The 24887-nt window shown below is 48.7% G+C and overlaps 1 protein-coding gene across 8 annotated transcripts in view; it reads left to right on the plus strand.

Annotated features, from left to right (window-relative positions):
* LOC121599219 (teneurin-m) overlaps nt 1–24887 on the plus strand; it is a 531100-nt gene that overhangs the window by 382696 nt on the left and 123517 nt on the right. Inside the window, exon 2 of one of the 8 annotated variants that reach the window (XM_041926855.1) lies at nt 11417–11805. The exons of the other annotated variants lie outside the window; for them this stretch is intronic. Coding sequence (XP_041782789.1) covers nt 11775–11805 — 31 coding nt within the window. The 5' untranslated portion in view covers nt 11417–11774. The remainder of the gene's footprint in view (nt 1–11416; nt 11806–24887) is intronic. 8 annotated transcript variants of the gene reach the window in all.

Genomic DNA, 24887 nt, shown 5'->3' on the forward strand with positions numbered 1-24887 from the left:
ATCGATCGGTGTTGCATTCAGTAAACAATTAGAAACTTTGTACGACCACCGTTGCTGTGGATGGATCGGGGAGGATCAAGAATGTGAAAACAACGGCCGTATCGAGAACGGTTAACCACAACCATGGGATGATCAGTTTGCCGTGGTTAGTCACGATCTTGCATGACCTCATTGCAGGATGACCAGTCATCATCGGCTACGTGCCGATGATTGGGTGGCGTTAACAGCAGCAAAAAACAGGGCGAATTCAAACCAAACCACAGCAAGTGCAAACGGAGCAGATTGTTTTGTTGTCGCAAGGGAAACGATGTGAGATAGTAATAATACTAAACAATCCACTCTGCGTCGCTCCATATTTGCTTACAAGAAGCTCTCTGCCCTTATAAATAGCCCGCAAACCAGCAAGCTGACATAAACAAGAAGCTCTTTAGCTCTCCTCGGTGGAATGTGGCCGCGCGCGTATTTATGTGTAAAGCAAAACCGTTTATTTTTCTAACCATCACGACGGGTCTTCTGGGCTGGCTTATTTAGTGGCTCATCAAAATATTTTTCGTGCAGTTAAATATTACGCTGCTCGCGCTGACTTTCTGACTCCAACAGAAAAAAAAAAATTACCTAACCCAGACCACGGAGGGATGATTTACGGGCGTGAATAAAACATGCGTCCCCACGGATGATGACTTATGCTGCTACCCTTATGGGTGTCGTCCATCTAGAAGCGCTTCGATGCTTGGAAAAGGTACGGCGCCGATAGAACGATTTAAATTCCCGCCGTAAGACGGATTAGAATCGAACGATTCCTCGCGTTTGACATTCCTTTGTTGTCTTGGCTTCGCTTAGGTGAAGGTGGAATAAGCTAAGCACACAAAAAGGAACTAGTCACCTCCCAGGACAGGATGACTGGACAGGAAATGTGAAGAACAGAGGCACGAAACGGCGAAACAAAAATATAACAAAAAACGGACATTCCTTTTGCGGGGTTTGCGCCTCCTCGATGACATCATCGATTTCTTCGCAGCGAGCTGCCTCCGTCTCTTTTCTACGTGAGTGGAATCCGTTTAAGTGTGAGAGGCATACTATGTTTTTTCTTTAAAAAAAAAGGTTCTCAATTTCCAGAAGCGTGAAATAACGTAAATCGATTAATGATATTACACCCCCTCTCCGCACGTCGCACCACTCCTGGAGCGCTTTAAAGGTGGCGCTTGTTTCGTGCAACAAAACGCCGCCCGAGGACCTCACACGACGGCGCCGCGAGTGTGTCTGTCGGCATGATGGTAAAGGGCTCGGTTGTTGTTGTGTTGTTTTTTATTCTCTCCCTTTTCCCTTCAACGCCGGATTGAATGTCTCATTGCGGAGCGAGCAAATCTGTTGCCACTGATTTAAAACCAATGTCGCAGCGGCTTCACCTTTCCCCGGATCACAGACGGACCGCAGCCGGACCTACGGCGGGAGCGTGTTATGTCACGTAGCGCCGGATTACTTTGTGGTGGGCCCCGTCACCCACCAAGTCCCAAGGATTATTTGTTGGCGGCTTCAGATCAAAAGCCAGCAGCTGCTGCTGCTGCTACTGCCGTTCGCCCGTGCTGTGCGGTGCTGTGTGTGTACACTCTGGTGCGAGAAATATGAAACATGTACTGCTTCGCGCACCAAACCGGACGCGCCCCATTCATTACCGGCCACTGAGCTTAGTACGTGCCTTAGCGGCCTTAGCAGACGCGCCGAACAACCAAGGGCATTGGGCTGGTGGCAGTGTAATGCTGGTTTGTAAATAAAGCGAGCACACCAACATCTTCTCCAGCACCGGGGGGAGGATGAAAAGGAAATTTTAATTGATTTTCACTCCCCAAACCCTCCGACGCTTGACGCCCTTGGATATTCGGCCGTTCGTTTGTCGGTCGATTTCCATCCAGTGCGCGGATGGGTGTGAGCTCCGGAGATTGGAACGATTCCGCATCTGGGGGTTGTTGGTCGTGGAGGCCTCGAGAAACAAAAAACGAACGCCTTAACGGTAGCAGAGCACACAGAATGGAAGACATTGTTTCCTTCGCTCCAGTCCTGATGGCAGAAATCCTGGGTTTGGGGTTGGGTATGGATTGGTTCTTCATTTCATCACGTTTTGTGCTTCGCAGCCTACACCGGGTCCACCCAGTCAACAAGAAATGGAAAACTTACCACACCGAACGCCACGTTCTCTAATCAAAGTTTTGTTAATTGTTTCCAATCTTGCAGTCCAGGGGATGCTACTGTTTGTCCTTCCTTTCTTGAAGGTCGTACCGCCAGGCAGTTGATTGAAGTTTTCCATCCTCGTACAATATGGCTGGCATTCGGCGTCGGCGATCGGAGTTGGAGTTGTAATTTCCGGTTCAATTGTTTAGCTAACCAGGCAGTGGTTTACAGTGGAAACACGCGAAAAAACGCGAAAACACAGCACAAGAGGGTGCGTGTGTTGGGCTGTCACTTCCACATCAAATGATAAGTGTCTGTGTGTGTGCGTGTGGGTAGATGTGACTTGATATCACCTCAGTAACTGACACCCTGGCTACGGCCAATCGGAAAATATGAAAATTACTCCGCACTCGCCCGGCCATTCCCTTTTTCCCATTCATTGCCATCCATGAAGCTATTCAAGGCATGGCTCAGTGAAGACCTTTAAACGGTTTTGGGTGTTTCTATGATCGTGTTCGGTCGTCACCTTTTTTTTTCTTGTTGGCTTGGTTGTTGTTTGAGAGAGCTGCGTCCGGATCCATTCTCGCATCTCTTCCGTTCCTGTTCCGGTTTGGTGTAGTACACGTGCGCCACCATCTAACAACCACCCGGTCCTATTCTTGCGTGTGTCCTCCCATTGTCAGTTGGGACCAATTTCTCATCAGAAAGGAATTTTGTCTTTTCTTTTTTGTGTCCAACCGATGGGATGAGATGGCGGCTCTTTTCTACCTTTTTTTTCTCTTCTCAACCTCCCCAACTTTCCCCCAAAACGAACGACGAGTCATCCTTTTGTGGTGAAGGTTTCCCTTTTGTTGTACGAAATCCACCCACAGAGCGAGATAGAGAGCACGAGGCGAGCGAGAAGCGTTCCAATTCTAAGGACTAAATATTTTCGGGGCACCATCCTTGATGGCTAGGCGCGCAAATACACAAACGCGGGCGCGTGTGCAGTTGAAAAAAGCAAAAGCCCAGAATCACAAAAACGCTGAAGGTTTCCTTTCAGCTCCGGCACGAGACGAGGGCTTCGCACCGTGAGCACAATAGACGTCCCCATATCCCTGGGAGCTTTTTAGGGGATCCCTTTTCTGTCTCTCACTCTCTGTCTCTCTGTCTCTCTCTCTCTCTGTGTCCCGCTGTGCTGTGGGCTAAATTTTCCCATTGTTGTACTAAGCATGGGCACTGCTCACGGAAGGCGTGGGGTGCGATGTTATGCTGCTAGCATATTTGCCACCCAACATCTTCCTGGAAGGGGCATTGAATGGCTGGGAAGAGCAGTAGCAAAAAATAATACACCCAGAACGTTCAGGATCTAACACGCCCGTGGGCTTTGGTAGCCCCCGAAGATACAGATCTCACCGCTTTGTGTATCGCGAACGATGACGATGTCAGCCCGTGTTCACCATGATGATGATGATGATGATGACGGTGGGCAACACCTACAGTATGTTTTGATGGTGTGGTTGACATCCCGCCGTGAGCACATCTTCATCGGCACGTCACGTCTCGGCGTCCGCAACGCGTGTGCGTGTTTCCGAGCATCGCGGTGTGTCTAACATTTTCACACATCCTAGTGCGACACAGCGAACGACCACAGCGAACCACACGACCACGGGTTCAAACTTGTTACGGGAAATCACCTCAACGTGATTCCTGTTGTCAAATCGTTTCCTGTTTTGGGTGGGATGTTTTATTCATTGAACCTGACAGTGGGGACGCGTGGAACATTGGGATATTAGGAGTTCGAGTTCCGCGGAAGAAACGCTTTCTTTTATCCGGAACTTTGGATTCAATGTGTGAATATCTCACAAAAGACGCTGGGATGTCTTGGAATATTCGCCATCGACCTTGTCTTCCTGCAATCGAAGCGTTAGTTCCGCAACTATGAGCTCTCCGTTACCGTGCGCAATGCTTCCCAGGAACTGGTACTGGTCCCGTTTCTTCCCAGCTAAACGGCTTCCCCGGGTCGATAAATGAAGGTATTACCGGAAAAGATATAAATCTCGTTCACTTGAAAGCACATCTCGAGGTCGTGCTGGAAGTAGCTCTCCCCCATCTCCTCTGCCTGTCCGTACAGGTTAGTTGGTTGGTCGAAATGGAATTCCACTCTCTCCCACCGAAAACCTGTACCAAGTCGGGGCAAGAATTTGGAGCGACGGGCGGCATCGGCTCAGTGCCGTGCCATCATCATTTGGGTCGTTTTCGCTCCATTCTTCCTCCGTCTCCCGTTTTAACTCGTTGCCTAATGGCGTAATGACCCATAATTTCCATCGAAAATGGACATAAATCACATTCCCCCGCACGTTCGTGTGTGTGTGTGTGTGTGTGTGTGGTGGGGGGTGCCGCAAAAATCGTTCGCCCGCCCGCGCTACCTGGGCAAATTTTGGGAGAGCGCATTCTCCTTGCAGAGCTCCTGATGGGGAGCGAGATCATTGCAATTACGCAATCGTGTGGCCTTACCATCGGGAATAAGGGCGCACGATGGCCACCTGCGTGGGTACCGCTAAGCCACCGACCGGATCGGACCTCCGAGAACTTCACCCACTAAACCAGGGCCATCTTCATCTCTGCCATCGGTCGTAATCGCTATCATTATCAGCCTCGTTAAAACTCCCACAGTTGCTTTTCTGGGAAGGTTTTGCCCCCGGAGACCTGGAGCAGGGAGGTGTGTTGGTGGTTTGTTCCGAAAATTATTTCAATTTTAATCTAAACGACCCAGCACTGTAGGTGTCAGGGGGACGGAGAGTTGGTTCCGGCGAACTGTTGTTACATTCCCGCCGTTGTGGGTGAAATTTTGGATAAATCACAAAACCTCAAAGTACATACTAATTGGCACCTCTAAGCCTGTCACTTGAGGGAGCATTCAGGCAAACTTCCTGCCTTCCTCCACACATCCGGGAAGTCCCAAAGACTCGAGAGAGAGAGAGAGAGAGAGAGAGAGAGAGAGAGAGAGAGAGAAAGACAGACAAAACCAAAGACAACATCCAAGACTTCGCAGAAGGTTGAGCGCAGCGCGCGCTTCGGGCATGAAGTGCGGGCACCGCTCGAATGATGGACAGAGAAAACCAAAATAAAAGCCCATCCATTTACATAAACAAATGATAAACATAACCATTATCATAAATACATACCGGCTATCGGGACGCATTGTTCACTGCCCAGGGAGAAGCGCAGGGAATTGTGCGGCAATAAGTAGACGGATGATCTTCAATTCTCCGAAGTCCGGGGCTGCGGGCTACTCTTTCGATTAATATGCAATGTTGCTACATCTACTCAAAAACCGATCCGTACAGAAACGAAGAAACTGAACGGGGCGGACGGCAAACCTGAAGAAACTAACGACACCACTGACAGGCATCAACATAAGCATACATATGCCACTTCCCAGTCGGGCAGTGAGCGAGGGCGCAAATATTTATGCGCCAGGGAATGCGCAAACGAAGCCGAAGCAGCAGCAGCAGCAGCAGCAGCAGCAGCACCAGCAGGACCTTGGACACGGTAGCCAACGCCGTGAGCAAACTAACCGCACGCACGCTGGGAGGAAATTGTAAACCAAGAAGACTCTGGACTCTTTGGACCGAAAAAAAAACGCTTACAAACAGCTGCGTTTGGAGCTGCTTTATTTTCTTTGCAGAGGCTCTACGGAGGTGCCTTTTTTATTTATTTGAAAGCCTGGCCAACCCGGTTTCGCTTGCGGATGACTCTCGATGCTCGAAAAGCCAGCAGGGGCCCGAAATGAACATTTTCTTTTATTGACACGCTAATAGAATCAATTAACACAACCCACCACCGGCACCAAGTCCTTCCGTCTTTTTTTTGGTCGAGGTATTGAGGAATAGGGAATCCACACCTTTCGGGAGCCTTTGCAGACGACCCTATGGGCGCGCAACTTGCGATGAGGCAGTGAGGCATTTATTTATGTTTACTTTTAGCGTCTCGTTACTAGCGACTCCTCATAGGACAGGAGCAGAGTCGTGAATGGAGATTTTTTTTCTGTGTGCGGTTCGCTCAATCTTGCTGAAGAAATCTATTTGAATGAAACCCATGCCCCAGAGAGAGAGAGAAAGGGCAGAGGCGAGAAGGCATCAAAGAATGGATGCTATTTACAGTATTTCATTGCGGAGGAGAAATTCCGAGAAGCTTTGCTCAATTTGGAGAAAATCGGCTTATTAACAGCTGATAGAGGGCGCTGTTTACGCGCTGGTTGTGACGTTTGTTGGCTTTGAAGCCTGCTCCGACCGTGAGAAACGTGTACTTTGGGTTGAGGTTTTGGATGTCATGTGTGCAATATCGACACGATAATTGAACGGTAGTGAGTTGCAACGGTATGGAAATGGGTACTTTTACACTTTTCTTTTAGTTTTCTATTGTTGCTATTAAGAAGCGCTTCGATACAATACAATGTTTGTCAGACACCCGAGATAGCAGGTCTTTCAACCTCACAATGCCCGTGTTTTATCCGTCGATTTACGACGCCAGAAATAATCATCCGCACACACTCAGCCACTCCGTCCAGACCGCTTTGTTCGCGCGCTGCTCTCCATCCAATAATCGGCTTTCAGCGTCATCAAACATTAGCACCATGAAGCTCCAGGTTCTTTCCGCTGTTTTTTTTACGATTGTCAGTAATTACTAGCGAGGCTGGGTTTAGTTTTGGTTGGACTTCAGCACCCCACCCGCTCCCAAAAACAATATCACATAATTTTCCCGATTACAGACTGGAAACTTTCCCTCCGAAAGGTTCAGGTTCTGCGCACACACACACACTCTGTTACTGATAGTGGCAAAAAACAACACCACCATCATCAAACCGCTAAGAGGCTTAGCAAGAATGTGGAGAAGCTTTATGGTATTTTCGTCCCAAAGCTTACCGTGTGTGAAGAGCTGTGTGTTCGTAAATTGATCCTTCTAAATTTTAATCCTCCATCATTTGCCTTCATTATCGGGCCAAACCCCGGCAAAGAATGCATCTGACCGTGTGTCCGGCGGTGGTGGTGGTTTGCGAAATCAGTGCTGCCAAATCCCACGGAATCGCTTTCCACAACGCTCAGGGAGATGAAGTGTCACTGGAGGCCATATTTCAACCGGCATACCGGCAATGGATTATTTGCATTTTCCGTCTCGGCTGGTCGTAAATATGGGCATAATTAATATGCTATCGATCGTTCGGAACGCGCAACGGCAGCGAGCATATTTGACGACGATGATTACCCGGCCCCGGAGCGCCATAAATTCGTCCCCAGCGCTTCTGATCTCCGATCTCCGTGCAGAGGGAGCACGATTCAGCAATCTCAAACTCTTTTGGAGACACCGTCCAAACGCGGAATGGTGCAAAGTGTGATCGGTCAAATGGATAAGACACCTAGCTCTGTTTTGTTTGCGAGAGAAGGCATTTTTCTGGCGGAACGAGCCAGTTAATTAGGCGGTCTGGAGGGAAGGAGGAAAATCCCCCCCCCCCCAGGAAAGAGGTGCAAAGTGGGCGGTTTATAGGTGGGTTTATCTGTTGGAGTTGGATCTACCAAAAAAAAGCCTCACCGAAATTCGGGTTTGTCTGTGACCCGAGATGAAATTAATTCCTTTCTACCTTCTCTCACACTAAGCTCGGGCCTAGAAGAAGGGTACAAGACAGATGTCAACCGTGGTTGCGATCACTATCGGGGAAGATGGGGAGCTACCTTTGGGGGCTTTGAGAAGATGTCCCAAAAACTGCCCGCTTCCTATCGCGAATGGCGTAGGATATCCGGCCTTTTGTTGGACTAACGTAGCTAGAGCACACACACAAAAAGGAAAATAATCCGACATGGCAGAACGGCGGTTGAAAAAAGGGTACCTTCCATCAAGATAAAGCGAGCATAATTCTTTGCGCAGGTATTTCTTCGAGGCTTATCTTGCTGGTGTCAAGTTTTCATCGGGAACGCCGGTTTTTTTGTTTAAACCGAATCGCGGGATCGCTGTGCAACAAAACATGCTGCCAACTGAGGCGTGTAAAACAGCTTCAACAACCCTACGAATAAGTTCCATTCCACGCGTTAATGTTAAAAGTAAATTCTGGTGGCAACTAGCCGCCAGAGACACATCGGTGTGTAACATCCAGCAAGGGCTAATGGAACACGGCTACCGTTGTGTCGTTTCGACTGCAAACAATTGACTCACATTCTGAAAGAGATTTCCTTTCCCTCCCTCAAACAATTCCGCCAAACATTCCGACTAGAAAGCTTAACGCTTGGAATGGCTCGCCGGTGCTTGGGCACTCATGGCAAAGTCTAAATGGAATTTTTTGAATTCAATCTCCCAAACGGAACGCTCCACACACTCCTGGCTCAACCAAATTACACCGATAAACATTAGCCTAATCGTGTTTGGTGAAAATGGGCTCCTACCCTGCGTCCCCGCGACCAACGGCTCCCCCGATCCGTTCCACTTCGCGGTCACTGCTGCCGTCGACGGGTGGTGGGGAACTGGTTATTAAGCTTCCAAACGCCTTCGCCCGACCCTCTGGGCTGGGCGGCCTCTAAAGGTGAATGGGACGGGAAATATTTTGACAGTTATGTGATAGTTATGTGTAGCCGTGGTCATCTCCATCGCCGTCTTCTTTCTAGGAGCGAAGAGGTTTTTTTCTTCAGCTTCAGGTTCTTCAGCTTCTGCTTATCGGCAACATTTAATCAAACCACACAGAGAGTGACACAGCGCAAAGTGAATTGGAATCATTTATCTTCTCTTTTTTTCACTTTGTTTCACTACAGCTACAGGCGGAAACACCGTGTTTGATGTTTGATCTTGTATTCAATTGTAGAGCTGAGAATTGAAGATGGGGTTCGCTTCTGGAGCGCTTTCTCAAAAAAGAAAAGTACCCCGAGGGACTTATAGACAGCGAACTGCTAGAGCAACTTTCTTAAGCCGGGAATAATTTAGAGATAATTACTAAACGCACCGCCTACATCCCACTGCTGAAGACTTCATTTCGGTGAACATCCACCTCATTTCCAATCGAAAATGAAGTCCGCGATGTACTGCAACCCTTTGGAATTATCATAATTTTATCATTAGACGCACCCACGGACTGGCTTTGTTTTTCTTCCACTGCAGACTTCAAATTAATCGACCGCATGCTTCTGGAACCCGTTCAAAGATGCACCTTTTCTAGCCGCGCTGGAAAGAAAACGAATACAAGAGTGGCATTACAATGACTGATTTTGTTGGGACTATCTCTGCGAGCGATCTTCCTCTCCAGGTGACTTCTTCATCATTATCGGAACCCAAACAGAGAGCAAAAAAAAAAACCAAAAGCGCACACCTGGGGACGACCCCGGGTGCAATTAATCATTTTAACGAGCATGATGATTTAATTAGGTGCCTTTAAGAAGAAGTGCCTGGTCGGGCGAAAAAAAGGGGTAACCGAAGCCCGAAAGTCGACCAAAACGATAAAAGAAAAGTCAAACATTAGAGGGGGTGGAGTGTCACACTGTGCCATGGTGTCCGTGTGGATTGATTGATGTTGCAGCTGGCGATGAGGCGTTTCCGCGACCGTCGCTGCACTGTAGGTGGCCTCATTTGACTTCGAGTTTTCTCTCTGCCCATTCTGTACCCCGTCACGCGCATTCCGGTCGTGTCAACCGGTATGGATTATCGCGATAAGTCTCCTAGCCCCTAGAAATAGACAACAACGTCGCGATGTGTTGGTCGAGGTACGCCCACGGTGCATCTTCACGTGTGGGTGGACGTGTGTATGCCGCACAGCTCTATCGCAATCCGCTGCAGAAAGATGCATTTTTCAACATCACCGTCACACGTACACTTAACACACGGTGAGTGATGTTTTGTCATTCGTGTTGCTGGATTGCTGAAATCCGTGTGTCAGTCACTCAACAGTCGCACGTGACAGCACACGCTTTTACGCGTGGGGCGCGTTGGTGGCTGGCTGGTTTTACTCAACTCACCACTTTAGGTTTAACCTTTTTTCCCCCTTTCCAAAACCATTTAACATACTTTTAACCTCGTTCTTCTTTCATTTATTCTCTATCACTAAAAAACAGAGTCAAGAAAATCACAAAAAGCTGTAAATAACGAAATAGCGTGGTCGGTGGCGTGCCTTCCCTTTACCCTTAAGTCTCTAGGCCCTGGGACGGCGGCCTATTATCAATTTTTATCACCCGAAAAGATTTCGGACGCATTAAGCCCAAATCAACTGAGCAAGGAAAGGGGGGAAAAGAAACATAACGAAGCATATGATGACTCCGCTTATGAATGGCGGTCGCTGTGTGTGTGTTGTGCCCGTCTTAAACCGTCGCGGGGCGGCCGGCTGTGCGTTCCAGCATCCAGCCAGCAGCATCACCAGCCCGTCGCAATGACACCAGAACCATAAAAGAATTGATTTCTCGTAAATGCGCCAAGCGCGGTGCAATAAAACTCTAGCCTGTCTGTGTGTGTGCGCGCGCTAGTTATGCGGCCCCTCGGAGCGGGCCCCGAGACCCGGGAAGGGGCCCACTCCATCGGTTAAGCGCAGCACGAAGTGGTGTCATATAAAAATATGATTTGATAATGGATCTGGCCGTTCCGGCCGGCAACATCCATCATCCCGTGGCATGGGGACGGGAGGCCAGCATCCCATCCTTCAGTTGGGTAGAGAAGAGAGACGCGAGCGAGAGAGAGTGAGAGACTAATTGATTTAGTAAAGCATCCACATGCTGTGTTGTGGTCGCCCAACTAGCCGGAAAGGAGTGGCTGTAGAACATGCGGGTTGTTGCGGTGGGGGAGAACTTTCTTAAAGGCAGCAGCAGCAAGCGGGGAGCAAAAACGAATTGAGCCCTGAGTGGATCTATAAAAGTTTTATGTCCCCCGGGAGCTGTTTTGCCGTTGTCGGTGGAGCACACGAGCGTTCTGGGTTTTTTTTTGGAATTAGTAGCTCTGTTTCCAGGTCCGTTCGTTTGTTCACAACTTTCTTAAAATGTGTAATTTCTGTCTTCCTTTTTTGTTTCAATCTTTGCAAAACCAACAACAACAAAATCACCACTAGAGTGCTATAAAACAAATGTTTTCGTGGAAAAAGGAAGTGACCAGTTTCTTCTACCAAACGCTCGTAAAATTAACGATAATTAAGCTCCGGGGCGGCTTCGGCACTGGATGCGCAAAACCATTTAGCATTCCTTGAAATACTTAGCGCAAGAAAAACGAGTTTTCTAACCATTTTTTTCCCTCTCTCTCTTCTCTATTCCAGGTAAGCAATCGATGTCCATCTTGCTGCTGACAGATATCCAAACCAGATGCTTTCCGGCTGCTCTTCCTAGTTCTGTGTGTGTCTGTGGAGTAAAATTCACTCAATCCAACTCGCTTTACGCTTAAAGTTGATAACACAAACGCACACTTTATTACGCCGATTACGCGTAAATCTCACTCAACCCCCTCGGTTAGGTCAAAAGGGTATGTTTGAGATTTCCCTTCCCTGATATCCATCCCCTTGCAAACACCTCCCGCACCCAAACGCGATCACATTGGATCCGACGTACGCGAGCATCAGCGGCACGCTGCCGGCCGGTCAGCGGAATTCCGGCAAAATTTTCGCAAAATTCAAACACATGAACTATCCATTTTTCCGTAAATCTGAAGGTGTGTATCTGAACAAAAGTTTCTCGCTCTGTTTTGTAGTGCTAGTCTGTTTATCTGTGTGTCTGTGTGTGTGTGCCTATGTATGTATTTTAGGAGAGTGTGTGTGCAGTAATGATAGTTGTATTTGGAGCTCCCTCGAAAATTAATGATTTATGCGCGTTATCGATGGTGTTTCAAAAGGGTAGCACATTCGATTGCCTTCCACTTAATGGGGTACGAATGCCAAATTTAATGCTGAAATTCCGAACGCTAATGAAGTAGCTCGAATGCGCAAACTAGCTCGTTTGAAAGCTTTCCTTGAGGGAGAGAGAGAGAGAGAGAGCAAGGAGGATCTATAATGAGCTGTATTTAATAATCAGCCCTTTAATGCATGGGCATATATTTCCCTTCTGGAATGGTTTTAAAGCCAGTGTTTCTCGTTAGCAGTAACAGCAGTTGCTGCAGGATATTGTTGATCTACGACTGACGCTACCTGGGACGCGCTCGTTGTTGCGCAAGGTAAACCACACTCTATGTATATGCAGCTCATTACCATTGCAATAGGCTTAGCCTATTCGCCCATCCAGAAGAAGATGCCCACAAGGGACGTGCTCCAAGATTTGCTGCACCTTTCCCAAGATGGGATGTAAACAAAAGAGCTGAAGAACGAAGTACGTTTCTTGAAGAGTACCTTCCCTATCTCATCCATCCAATCGATTTGGTACGGCACGGTGGAACCTCAATTATCTCGCAGCAAACGCAGCTCCAACAGGACGCCGGTATGCGAGATTGATGCCAAAACATCAAAACCTGGCCCGAGATTCCCGCGCAGAACAGACAGAACGCGCGCCTAAGCGAACATGCCGTTTTATTTATGCTGATGACGATGTAAATATTCCATTTTTGCGCTCCAGAACTGCGCCAGCAAATCCTCGCTTCGACAGTCCATTAGTAAAGACGACTTTATGTCGTCGAACGGCAACGGACGAGGAAGGGCAAAAGACACTGGGCGAAACAGTGCGTCCGCGTCCATTTACGCGCAGGCGGCCATAATTTTTCGCTGAGCACCACCACCATCGTGCTCCCCTGGGTGTCCCCTTATGCCAGCTCCAGAGGTACTGCCAAGGGTGGCAGTAGAAAATGGCACTCATTAATCAAGCGCCGCGAAGTTCATCAGCGGCGGATATAGTGGCGAGGGACATCAACCAGCGTGTGCTGCGTTGCGTATGCGAATTCGCGTACTTTATTTGCTGGCGTCACTCAACGCGGCGAGGGCAATAAGTTTCCGTTTTCTGTCTGGTACGGTGGCGGCGACCCACACTCGCTGCGCGTGTGTACACGTTCTCAGCGACGGAAAAGAAGAGGGCGCGCACATGGCGAGAGGGAGAAGAAGTGTGTTCAGCCCACTTCAGCGACAATTTATTTGATTGAGAGAATTGATTATTACGAGATAATGGAATCATATGTGAGTGGTTCTGGATTTAATGTAAACATTTGTCAACATGTACCGGCAGTGTTCGGAATGCGGAACATTCGATGCATTCTTTTTTTTTGGGTGCTCTCGGGAACTTGCCGGGCCTTTGCCACTAAATAAAGGAGAGTTAAAGAGGAGGACACAACAATTCCCAAACCATTGATGCATGCAAGCTCCCGGCGAAACGTTCGCTTCGTTTCTTTGCCGATTTCGATTTTCGGGGTCCATAATTCTATTTACTCTCCTGATTGCACCGTATAATAATGCAATATAGCGGACTGAGCGACAATCCCGAGTGGGTTGGATGTTCGTTTTGCCTTCTTTCCTCTATGTATGACACAGACCGGGACGATTCGATTTTTGCAAAATAAAACCTCGCTCGCGTACCTCCAAGTACGCCCGACTAGCTCTTGCTGCTAGCGGCTGCTTGCAGAACCAAAAACAAAAGCGAAACGAAAGTCTGTATCTAGCAGCGTCTTTCGCTACGGAGCGCTCGAATTGGGTGATCATCCGATTCCCAATCTGGCAAACAATCATCAAGATAAATCGTTAGCCCGAGCCGGAGCAGAGCGTTGGTTTGATTTCTGTTCACTTTGTCTTTGCCAGCGTGCTCTAAAAAGGGCTCTGGTTGGTTGGTTGGGAGGTGCGAGTGCTGTTGTAAGATGTTGCTGAAAATCTGCTACCAAGATGCTGATTGCTGCAAACGAAGAGGAAGAGATACGACAACGTACCAACGTGGCGTCGTCCTAGTTTCCGGTACCGACCGTACCAGTGTGTCCCTCCGGAAAGGAGCGTTGCTCTCGTTGGTACAGTATTTATCACGGACGTCAACACGATGGATCAATATGTGGATGTGGCATGGTATTCGGTTGGAGGATGGGAAAATTTACTACAACAAAAGATGAAATATTTCAACGATCCTGCCCAATATCCCCCGTTTTTTCCTGTCCAGCAAATCGACGTTGGCGTCGTCGTTGTCGCAGTAGCGAGCTTAAATGCAATCGGTACCCACACACACACTGGACATATCCCTGGTTCGTGCTACTGCTAGGGAGAGAACGCTATTTGTGCAAACCGTGGCGTACCCGGTCGTCGTCGTCCAACGTCGTCAACTGTGATTTTGTATAGCACTCTCCTTCTACGCTTCCTTCTGCTGTTTGTTGTGCTGTGTTTGCTGCTAAACACCCTCCTTCTGTCCTGATGGTGCTTCCTCATGGTCGCTTCCAACCAGAGCTGCAGCCAGAAGCACGGCAGGAGCGATCGTTCGCCAACCGTTTGCATCAAGTGGCTGCAGATACAACAAAAAAAACATCTTTCGACTATCAGCTGTATGGTGTGTGTCTCTGTGCCTGCTGGAGTGCTGCTTTCAACACACGACCATATACAGAATAAAAAACGGTGCAACAGGAATGGCAGGCTAGGAATTTGAAACCGTACAAAAATGGTTGGGGGACGACAACACCCGTGCATGCGGGCGACGTAGATAAATATATTTGTTTACCTCAAAGCGTCTGCAAAGCGTCTCTTTCTCTTTTGGTTCGAGCACAGCCGGGGCCCCGATACAAAAAGACGCACCAACAGCACAGACGGTGGCAGATAGCATGGACCCTGTGTTAGCAAGCGAGTGAGTCGTCCGCAATCGTAGAGTTACCCCCACACTTCGATTCCTGCTCCAGTTTTGGGCCACCAGAAGTCACCGGCGACTTGGCGACTCTCGCGCGCCGCGTCTTGCAAGACACTTCCTGTAAACTGCCTGCGGTGAATTGTTTGCCCCGACAAAGCCGAAGATCTAGCAGCACAGCAAGGAGAGGAGCGTGCAAGTTGTCTACAAGTGTGCTCCATAGAAGGAGCTGCTGCTGATTGGCCTCCGGATGTCGACTGCATTCGTGTCGTGCGCTTCGTACACTGGGGTTTTGCTACCAGCAGCAGCAGCAGCAGCAGCAGCAGCATCTACGGAATGCATAATAAAACATTTTTGGGATCGATCTTTGGGAAAATTTAAATATTGTCTTTACAATGTCGCCCGCACTGTCGGTCCGGCCAGAATTGGTGCGGAGCAACTGCCGATCGAAGATGCCGCCATGTTTAGAGCGCAACTGTCAAAATACGGTCCCGCTGATGGCATTGTTATGTCACCGCAGTTCAAGTGGTAGCGGCTGTGCTTAGCGAGTGAGAAAGGGAGATAAAGCGCAACAAACTGTCTGGCGTGTTGGTATTTGGCTTCGGTGGTGCTACAAATAATGTGACAACGTGAGTTTGCCACTTAATTATACTACCAACTCGTGCAGTGTGTTCTGCAGTTAGTAGTGCCGAGGGAAGCATCTCTCCCACACAGGAATGGAAGAAGTAATGGGGGAGGATCCGAAAGATGAGTCCGTTTTGTTGACCGTTTATGCATTAATTTCGTTATCGCAGCCACCCTGTCGGAGCTGCTTGATGTGCTCCGAATCGGCCGGCTTTCTGCTCAATTGGAGCTCCAGTCAGCCAGTGGAGTGGTCGAATTTAATCAGCATTCAAACACCAACACACACACACACACAAGCGCGCGCCCACTTGAGCGCCGGTTGCTTCTCTTTTCGCAGCCGCCTAAAGGCTGCTTGCCGGCGCGAGGCTTAAAAGCTCGCTGTTAATAATATGTTTATCTAAATGGGCACTTCCAGTGATTTAGCACGTTTGAATCACCATTGCTCATCGTCCTCCCTTCGGGTGGTTCGAGTGCTTTGATTGTGTTGGAACTCGCACTGGAGGACCTCCGAAACACCATCTGTGGTTCAAACACACAGTCCTAACCCGCTGCAGATGGGGTAGGGCATAACGTGCCTTTTTTTTTATTAATTCTCACCCTTTGGCACCCTCTTGGAGCTCTAGCTGTACGCATCGAGCTGTGAAGTAGCTCTGCCGGCCACCACCTTTGCGTAGATTATCGTGGGTTGATCACGGGGTCGCTGCGAAGCGTTTGAATTTCTCACGGCACCTTCTCTTCCATCGGCAAATAAAGAAGGCAGCAATATGCACACGCAGGCCCCGATCGAAGTATGCGAACCATTCATACCGAATACAGGTCAATGCGGGCCGGGGCTCGTATCGGGCGGCTGGGATCGAGACTATTTTATGGCTCTGCCTGCATCAAAGCCACTCCCGGCGTTGGTAGCGCTCTGGAAGTGCGGTAAGCCCATTTATCTTCGACTCTACGACTGGGGGTGTGGGGTGATCTCTCCCGCCCAGTGCGGCATCAAACAAACCCATCCCCGATTTCTTTACGGCGTTCAATAAACATGCTGCTTGGAAGTGGTTTGCTTGCTTCTTTGGAAACCATGCACACGGTGTTTTGCTTCCTTTTCTGGGAGCCCTCGCGTCCCAACATGGACAAAACGGGCATTAGAGACCACCGCCGCTGCAGTTGCTCCACGGTGCACACGGTGACAGTTGTGCAGCGATTCATCTGCCAGTTTTCTCGCACAACTGTCACTCCGTGTGCAATCTGATGTGTATGTGTCCTCCCGTTCATTAAGCTCCCATCAGGGGGAAGAGTGGATGGATGTTCGCAAAATGGCAGCCGGCTCGCGGTGAAACGGCAAAACCACAACCAAATCCCGATCAATCGATCTTGATTGCCGATTGGATGGATTGGCTTTAAATGAGCGATTGATTGAACGTCCAGGTCCTGGAATTCGGCATTGTTAACTTGCACGATATCCAGCGACCTGAGGCCTACCTGTAGTTGGGATGGTAATTAAAATGGACACTAACCTGTAGGGAAATCAATCTTCAAACTAGCCCCTGTACTGTCGATGTATCGTAATCCTACCTCCCGTGGAAGGAAGACATTGATGTTGTACGGTTCATAAACTCATCTCCCAAGCAATTAGTGCACCAAATGACGAAATCGGGTGACGGTCAGTCGGTCGTTCTCGGATGTCTTCCCACTGACCCCTTTGCGTGCGTTCCGGACATTGTACTAATTAATCATACCGTTCCGGGGTTGGCTGAACACGAATGGGTTTACGTTTAAGGTTCTTTTGAAGTGTCTTTCTTTTCGGCCCCAAAATCCCCCAAAACGCTTCGGGGAGAACATTGCGTAAAGGTTCGTTGCGCTTCCGGAGCACCGGAACACCCCTGTCGCACCGGTTGAAAGAGACCGGATAGTTCTTTAATTACTTACACCAGATGCCACTCCGACGTTTGAATCTCTCTCTCTCAAACACACTGTGCGGAGCAGCGCAAGATCATTTCTCCCCGGGTTTTGAGCAGTCGGTACTAAATTCTGTCATCATCTGTAACTTTGCCCCGCTGCGATGGGGTGGTAGGCAGTTGTTTAAATATAGACATGTTCACGCAAACGAATGCGTCGCGTTGCAGAGCCGATGTAGACGATTTGTTTCCCTCCATTCCTTCTACACCTTTGGCGTGAGCAATATGTGTATGTGTGATCTGGAAAAGCAATGTTTCTTTCCACTGTTTGCTTGAGCGATTGTATCCGCACCCATATGGAGAGTTTTGTTTTGGTTTCCTCCTCCCAGGGCACTAAACCTCGGAAACCTCAATTGAGGTCATAAAATTCAAAAATCGATGAACCATGGATTTGTATACCATTCTGCGGCTCACGCTCTGGAGCGGAATGCTCGTAAGAATATGTTTTTAATGAACGTTGCTCGTACTGAGACTGGGGCAGAGAGCCGAAACTGGACGACTTTACAGCGAAGCAAACAACGACCCGGTTGGTTTAATAGCTTCGAGTGCGCGTTGGAATGTAAACGGCGGGAGCAAAAGCAATGCAGCTGTTTCATGATGTCAGCTACAAGCTACATGCTTCGGAGCCTCGAGTGTGACATTAATAAGCTGAATTTTTAAGCAATTTGGTGAAACAAAACCACATACTTGTTTGTGTCGCTTTCTGGAGAAAGAATCAAGAGATTGTACAGAACGCGCGTGAGTCGTGGACTTGGGGCTTGATTATAGCCTTTCATGCCGATCAGAAAGCCAACGGCTCGCATCGTGCATCGTTATCCATATGGGATGGGTTACATTCTGGAGTTTCTGGATCGGTTCTCAAAATGCAAAAGGGGCATTCCTTCGGATCACCCGGAACAGGTCGTGTGAGCTGTTGCGTTACAGCTGGTCGCCACTTGCTCGATGCTGTTTGCCTTCCAAAACCTCCAAAGCTCGGGATCATAGTTATTAATTTGAATAATGATACACTGCCTCGAAACTGACCCCCGTCTTTACAGCCTGGTACGCCCTCGGTTCGTGTCAATTTCCAAAGGACCTCTTCCACTGTGGAATACAAACACGCTCACACGCTCACACACACACTGACAAAACAAAAAACCAGCTCTTAAAGATTAAACCGATACAATCAAAACGCTACCGGATGGTGCGAACGAATGAACACGGGTCGAGAAATGAAAAAAAAACAACACATTTTCGAACACACCCCAACGCTCCGATTCCGTTAGGTTCTGCACTGAACCATGAAATGAAGGCAGTGAGACAGTCGGGGAGGGTGGCAAGGAAAAATAGTCCGGACACTACTACTTCATCCGTGTAATTTTCAAACGACCCACAGCGTAGATCCAATGATGGAAGTAACCTTCCCCCAAGGGGATCCCGTGGAGGAGGAAGAAATTGCCGATGAAATTTGTCTTTTGCATTATAATTAGTTCGTTCCAGGGTTAGCCTGGACAAGGTTTTGCGGAAACTTTTCTGGATTTTTTTTTTGTTTTTGTTTTTGAAGTTCAAATGTCGAAAATCCTCGCTTCGATCAGGGTTCAGTGCACGTTTCTGCGCTGATGAAGTGCTTTAAGCGACGCCTTGTGCCTTTGAAATTACGCCCGAAACAAGTAAGTGCTTGAATGATCAGAATATTTTATAAGAGAAAGATCGTAGTATACGAAGTATTTGTACCAGCACACGAATCCATCGTTGAATTCGTAGATTCGATACGCACCCAACATTCGAGCAGTTTGTTGAAGGGTGTCTCAAAGCTACTCCACAAAGCAAACATTCGACTCGCGAGTGTTGGAACCGATCAATCCAGTTGATCCGGCTGTCGTTGTTTCGGAGGGCAACAAGCAAAGCAAGAGCAACCAAAAAAAAAAGGCTATTAAGTAACACAATCCCGACGAATTCGAAGCGACCATATCGAATTATAGGTTTCCTCCCAAATCGGCACCCTTGCGACCCTTTTTGGAGGATCACCTCGCTATTTCGCTTATTGTTTTCTCCCTCTAGCCAAACAAACAAACCCACAATAAAACGGTTTGCGCATCGTGGAATGCTCACAACAACAACAAAAAAAACGTACCGACGAGTGTGAAATTAATTGAAAATTAATCGTAAATAGTTCGCGTTACGCAAGCGGTGCGAGTTCCCCAAACTCCAAGAAGCCCGTAAATAAATAGAAAACAAACATCAAAGTGATTCAAAGGAATCAATTTAGATGAGTATGTATGTGTGTATGTGTGCATGTGTTCATAGAAGCGGCACCCATCAGATCAGGTCTGGATGAGGTGTTCTTCTCCACCGAGAAAAAAAAACTCCATTCGTTAGTCCCGCTTTTTGGGGGCGATCCTCCGAAGATGAATCGATCGTTTATCATAGATCCACCTAGAATACGGCCGCCGCGGAAAACGGAGCCAAAAAAGACGGCCCAACACACGTTGACCCTGCACGCGGCACACGAAGGTCTCGGTCAGGTTTATGGTCCCGGCACTGCCGCAGCTCCGCTTCAGGGGGAGGATCGCTAATTTTCGAATGGGCCCATAATAAAGCATCCCATAAATCATGGGCTAATGAATTCTTCCTCCGAAAATGGGCAGGAAAACGACTGAAGAAAATTCGAAAAAACTCTCTTGCTTCTCTTCTTCCTCTCGCCCTTATTACGACTTGTTTATACGTACAAACACACTCACATAGGATGTATGGCGTCGATCGACAATTAATTATTTCGCTCCTCCAAGCACGAACAGTGCCCAGCACACAGCGTTCGTGCGCACACTTGACTTTTTGGGGTCGTAATAAGAAAATATAATACCGCGCCTAACCAAAACAACATCCCGCGCCAGATGTGCGCGGTCCGTTTCGGCTTTTCGGCCCAACGAAACCCTTCAAACGCGCATCCTGGGGTCATGCCTTCTTCGCAGGCACGATGCACACGCCGCGCACCAGTACTGCGCGGGTCCCGCCGTGACCCTTTGCGAGCTCGTTTGACAGTTGAAACCGTTTGTTTACATCTGCACCCGCCCGCCTGACAGTCATCGTCGTCGTGGTCGTCGTCGTATGGTGCTCAGCTGCCATACGGCTGGTGGAATGCCATTTGCGCCAGGCTTTAACGGTAACGGCCCACTCCATGAAGCGACCCTACACTGAGAAGGACCCAGAAGAAGGGAAATACATCTTTAGCTGTGTTCGTGCTTCCTGGTTTCCAGCCGGTTCGAAAGAGTTCAGCCGGCGTGTGTGTTCTGTATATGGAAATAGCTCCATTAATCATTTCCCTCCCAAATAATCGCCCATTAGTTATGGCGAACCATGGGACACCCCAATCCTCTATCGGGATCTCTTCGGGCAAGGGAAAGATCGAGAATTGGGTCGCACACACACAGGGCTCCAATGGGAAGAAAGCAAATGTTAAAATAAAACTCGGCGCTTGCTCGGACATGCTAAAAACGCTCGGTCGATCGTGACCACTGGCCGGACTGGCTAGTCACGCAACGGGTGACCCATTAACTATGACATCTTCGCTTAACCTGCGCTGCGACATCGTTTAGACAGGGGTCCCCGGAAACATAACGTGGAAACTATGCTAAAGTCGCGGCCTCAATCACCAAACCCAAAACAAAACAACAGGAAAGCTCGCTTTTCCCCAATCGTTCAGACTCGATCATCATAATTTGCTTCGTTCGTTGGAAGATCTGTACACACTAACACATCAACATTTCCGGCCACTAATTTGTGGCTATCTTCAGCTCCAGGAGAGCTTCTTTGCTGATGACCTTCCCGGGGCCGCTTGGCCGTTGATGATCGTCTGAGATTTTCAATCGATCCACGCCTACCTCTCACGCTCCACGGACTATTGTCTGGAGGGAAAGAAATTAGCAATGTCCAACATCTTCCCAAAATAATCCGTCGATTGAGAGCATCATCGTTTCACTGCGATGATGAGAAATGAAGATGAGCTGTATTATAGCAATACAGCACAATTTACGTACCAATTTCTTGTTACTACTGATGCGGAATTTCCTCCAAAACTTTGCTTGATGTGTCGCAAGTCATTTAAGAGACTGGTGGGCGGTAGCACTTTCTCCAAAGAATTAACCCTCCACCTCCCGAACACCCATTAAGTGACACCGTAATGAACGCAATTGAGGAAAAGCTCATCAGCGCTGGCTGATCTAAAGCTACGGGGCACTGATAGCACTGGACAGCTTTTGGGGAAAGTTTGCAAATAGAAGAAATTGGAACCTCGGCGAAAGAAAGCGACGCCGGTGCAAAACTGTCAAAATCTCACCTTACATTATACGGGGTAGGGTGGGCGATAACAAGAGAGATGGTCCTCACCGCCATCAGCTTTCGGGCATTCCCTCGCTCTCTGTTTGTGACACTGACAGCACCCATTTGTTCGGGCATTGGAGGCGACAGAGAAGGAGGAGGAAGTAAAAATTTTCAGCTTCGAGCCAACATTAATTAAACTGTCAATACCGATTGCCCCGATACGGAGGGCGCAAAGTGTTCGCGGAAAATCCCGGCTGCCGGGTGTGCGCTTGGCACGAACGGATATGTCCAGGCAGACATCGTCCACGCCATCGCTGCCATCCCATCGACGGGAAATCTTTTTGCACGAAAAGCTTCGCACTGGTTTTTTTTCCTCTTCTTTTGCTGCTATCGTACCAGGTTTTTCGCTCTATCCATCCTTACTGTCAAACTTCTTTTCATTAGAAAGTTCAACCGAAAAATGGGTAGAACGTCCGAGAACGAGAAAAGGAGATGCCCGCAACCCACACGATGTCCTCTGTCCGAGCGATTGGCTTCCTTTTTTTGGCTGCTGGATCCTCCTGAACAGAATGTAGATGACTTTTTTCTTCCTTTTCCTGTGTGTGTGCCCGCCCTATGTTACTAGCAGGGAGACGAACAGATAAAAAAAATGCGCCCAATCACCGCCATCCTTCTCGCATGGCACACCAGACACCAGAGGATGGTGAAAACTTTCGCCCGCCCGGTTCTGCTTCGGTCATCTTTTGGTTATTTGACCGCATCCCGTTGGCAATAGAATGCTGGAGTGGCAGCGCAAAAGTTGCAGCAGCCCCCAAAACCCCATACCAGAACGGCACTGGCACAGGCGCTTGGGATGGCACTGATAAACGACGAAAGTTTTGTCGGCACGAACGGACAGTGAACGATTTCCCGGATCCGTTTTCACAGCTTTTTTTTTTCGCAAGAGAAGATCCGCGGTTCTGGGCTGTGCAGTGTGGCCTCGTTGCCTTAGTAACAAAACGATATCAAAGTGAGAAGTGCCATCACGATATCGTAAGACCCCTCCTGTTCCAAAGGGGAATACCTGTAGGAAGCGTAGAATGGCGCAACGAAGATAGACCTTGCTGCGAAATACTTTATCCTTTCGCGCTGCTCCGACGCGAAACTTAGCAATATCTTTATCCAAGGTTTTTGCCCAAAACCTATCTCAAAAGAAACCGCACCGAGCTCGGCGCCATGAATACCCGGCGTGCTAGGTAACTCGCCGGGAAAAATCATTTAGTTCACCCCAGGACCGCAGAGTGTGTATGTGTGTCTTTTTTTTTCGGCGCTGGAGCTATTTTGATAGAAAAGTGGAAACCCTGCGCGAACTTTGCGGTGGCCTGTTGCTCTCCGTCACCGTCATCTTTGGCCTCGTGGCGACGGTGGCGTTTGTCGTCGACGACAGCCGCAGAGATGAAAGCGGCAGCGGAACTTAAATCGGATAAAAAATGTTTCCACCCAGCCGCTAGTTCGCTCGCAGTTTGACATGTAACGCAGCAGCAGCAGCAGCAGCAGTAGCAACAGCGGCCCCCGGGATGTCTGGCAGGCACAGCATCGTAGTCGGTGGATATTCGGGAGCTGGGGGATTATTCTCGCCCAGCCCGGCAGAACCCGGAGCGCACGCTTGCCCCCGAAACGTTCACGCAGTGTTTGTGTGTGTGTGTGTGTGTGTTTTTGAGGGATGGGAGTCCTCCTTTAGTGCCGCGCGGAACCTTATTTATGGCACCGATGTCAAAGTTTAATGGTCTCGCACGGGCCAACGCACGCACGGCGCACGGTGTACCAGCGGCATCAAAATATTTTCCCAACTTGCGGCGTGTTCCAAATTGGGAGTCGTAGCTCCCTGGCTTGTCGTGTCGGGTTGTTCTTCTTCTCTCTTTTTTGGGGTTGCTACTCCAACATTTCCACTTCACAGAGTTGAGTTGTTTGAACACGGCTCGGTGTGCGAGCGCGACCGGTTTGAAACAACACCAAACGGTGTCGAACTGTTCCTAAGCTGCCCCCATGTGCCCCCTGAAGGTAGGATTTTACTTTATTTTTTTTTTTGTATGAAAGATCAGTTTTTGAAGCGTTCTCTCATTTCTCTCGATGGATGTTTTTCTTTCTGATGAGTGGATTTACATGCTGCCTTCGCTCGGTGGTGGTGGTGGCAGCGACGGCGATGAATCTCCAAGTGGTGGCCGTGGATTAGTGGAGGATGTGCTGTTCAAACACTTTCCCAGCGTTTTTAATCTTCAAAAGGTTTTCGCCCTCTCGCCACCTCGGCATTTGGACGGGGAAGTACAAAAATAACCGTGCCAGGGGAGGGCAAGCCATCAAGCATGGTGGACCACGAGCCACTGCAGAACTATTGATGTCTTCGTTCGTTTCTACACACTTTTTGATCAACTCCAGCCTAAGCAGGCCGTTAATTTCGCACACTTAATCAAACGAGTAGCGGCAGCCCCCCAAAACCCGCCTCGGCTAGACTTGGGGGTTCTCCAATCGCTAAGCCAATCGACACTTTGTGAGGGGTCGACGAGCTAGAAACCATTTCCCAGCCGCATCCCATTTGTTTTTGACATTTCTATCAATGGGTTTCGGTTTTCTGGGGGGAAAGATTTATCGCCTCCGGTACGGATCGATCTGTCGTCGGAAACTCCCGCGTGGACTGGGGTAATAGTAGGGAGGCAGGAGGACAATCTCCCAGTGCGATACCACACTTGACCCGTACGAACCCAGGCGCTCTTCCATATACGTTGCGAACGATACACAGGCCCGAAGTACCTGCGCACTTTCTTCGCCACAAACGTTGTGGAAGGAAGAGGGAAGCAAATGTACATGAGAACCTAACAAGCCCTTTGACAGCCTCCCAAGGATCCTTCCCCAACCGTGTGGCAAACAAACAACCATTGAAAGCTAAATAAAGCACAACCAAACAAAGGTATGCCTAATTTAAGAAAAACCCAAACGAAAGGTCCCTTTCCACGCAGGGCAATTGCTGCGGGCGGAGACCGATGAAGTAAGGCATATTTCATAAATTGTATTATATTGTAATTTTCCCTCCTCGTGCTTCACCCGTCCACAAACCGTCCAAGTGGATGTATGGATCGATAAATCAAACGCACCCGATGGTGGA

This window comes from Anopheles merus, chromosome 3L (genome assembly GCF_017562075.2).
Source record: "Anopheles merus strain MAF chromosome 3L, AmerM5.1, whole genome shotgun sequence".
NCBI lineage: Eukaryota > Metazoa > Arthropoda > Insecta > Diptera > Culicidae > Anopheles > Anopheles merus.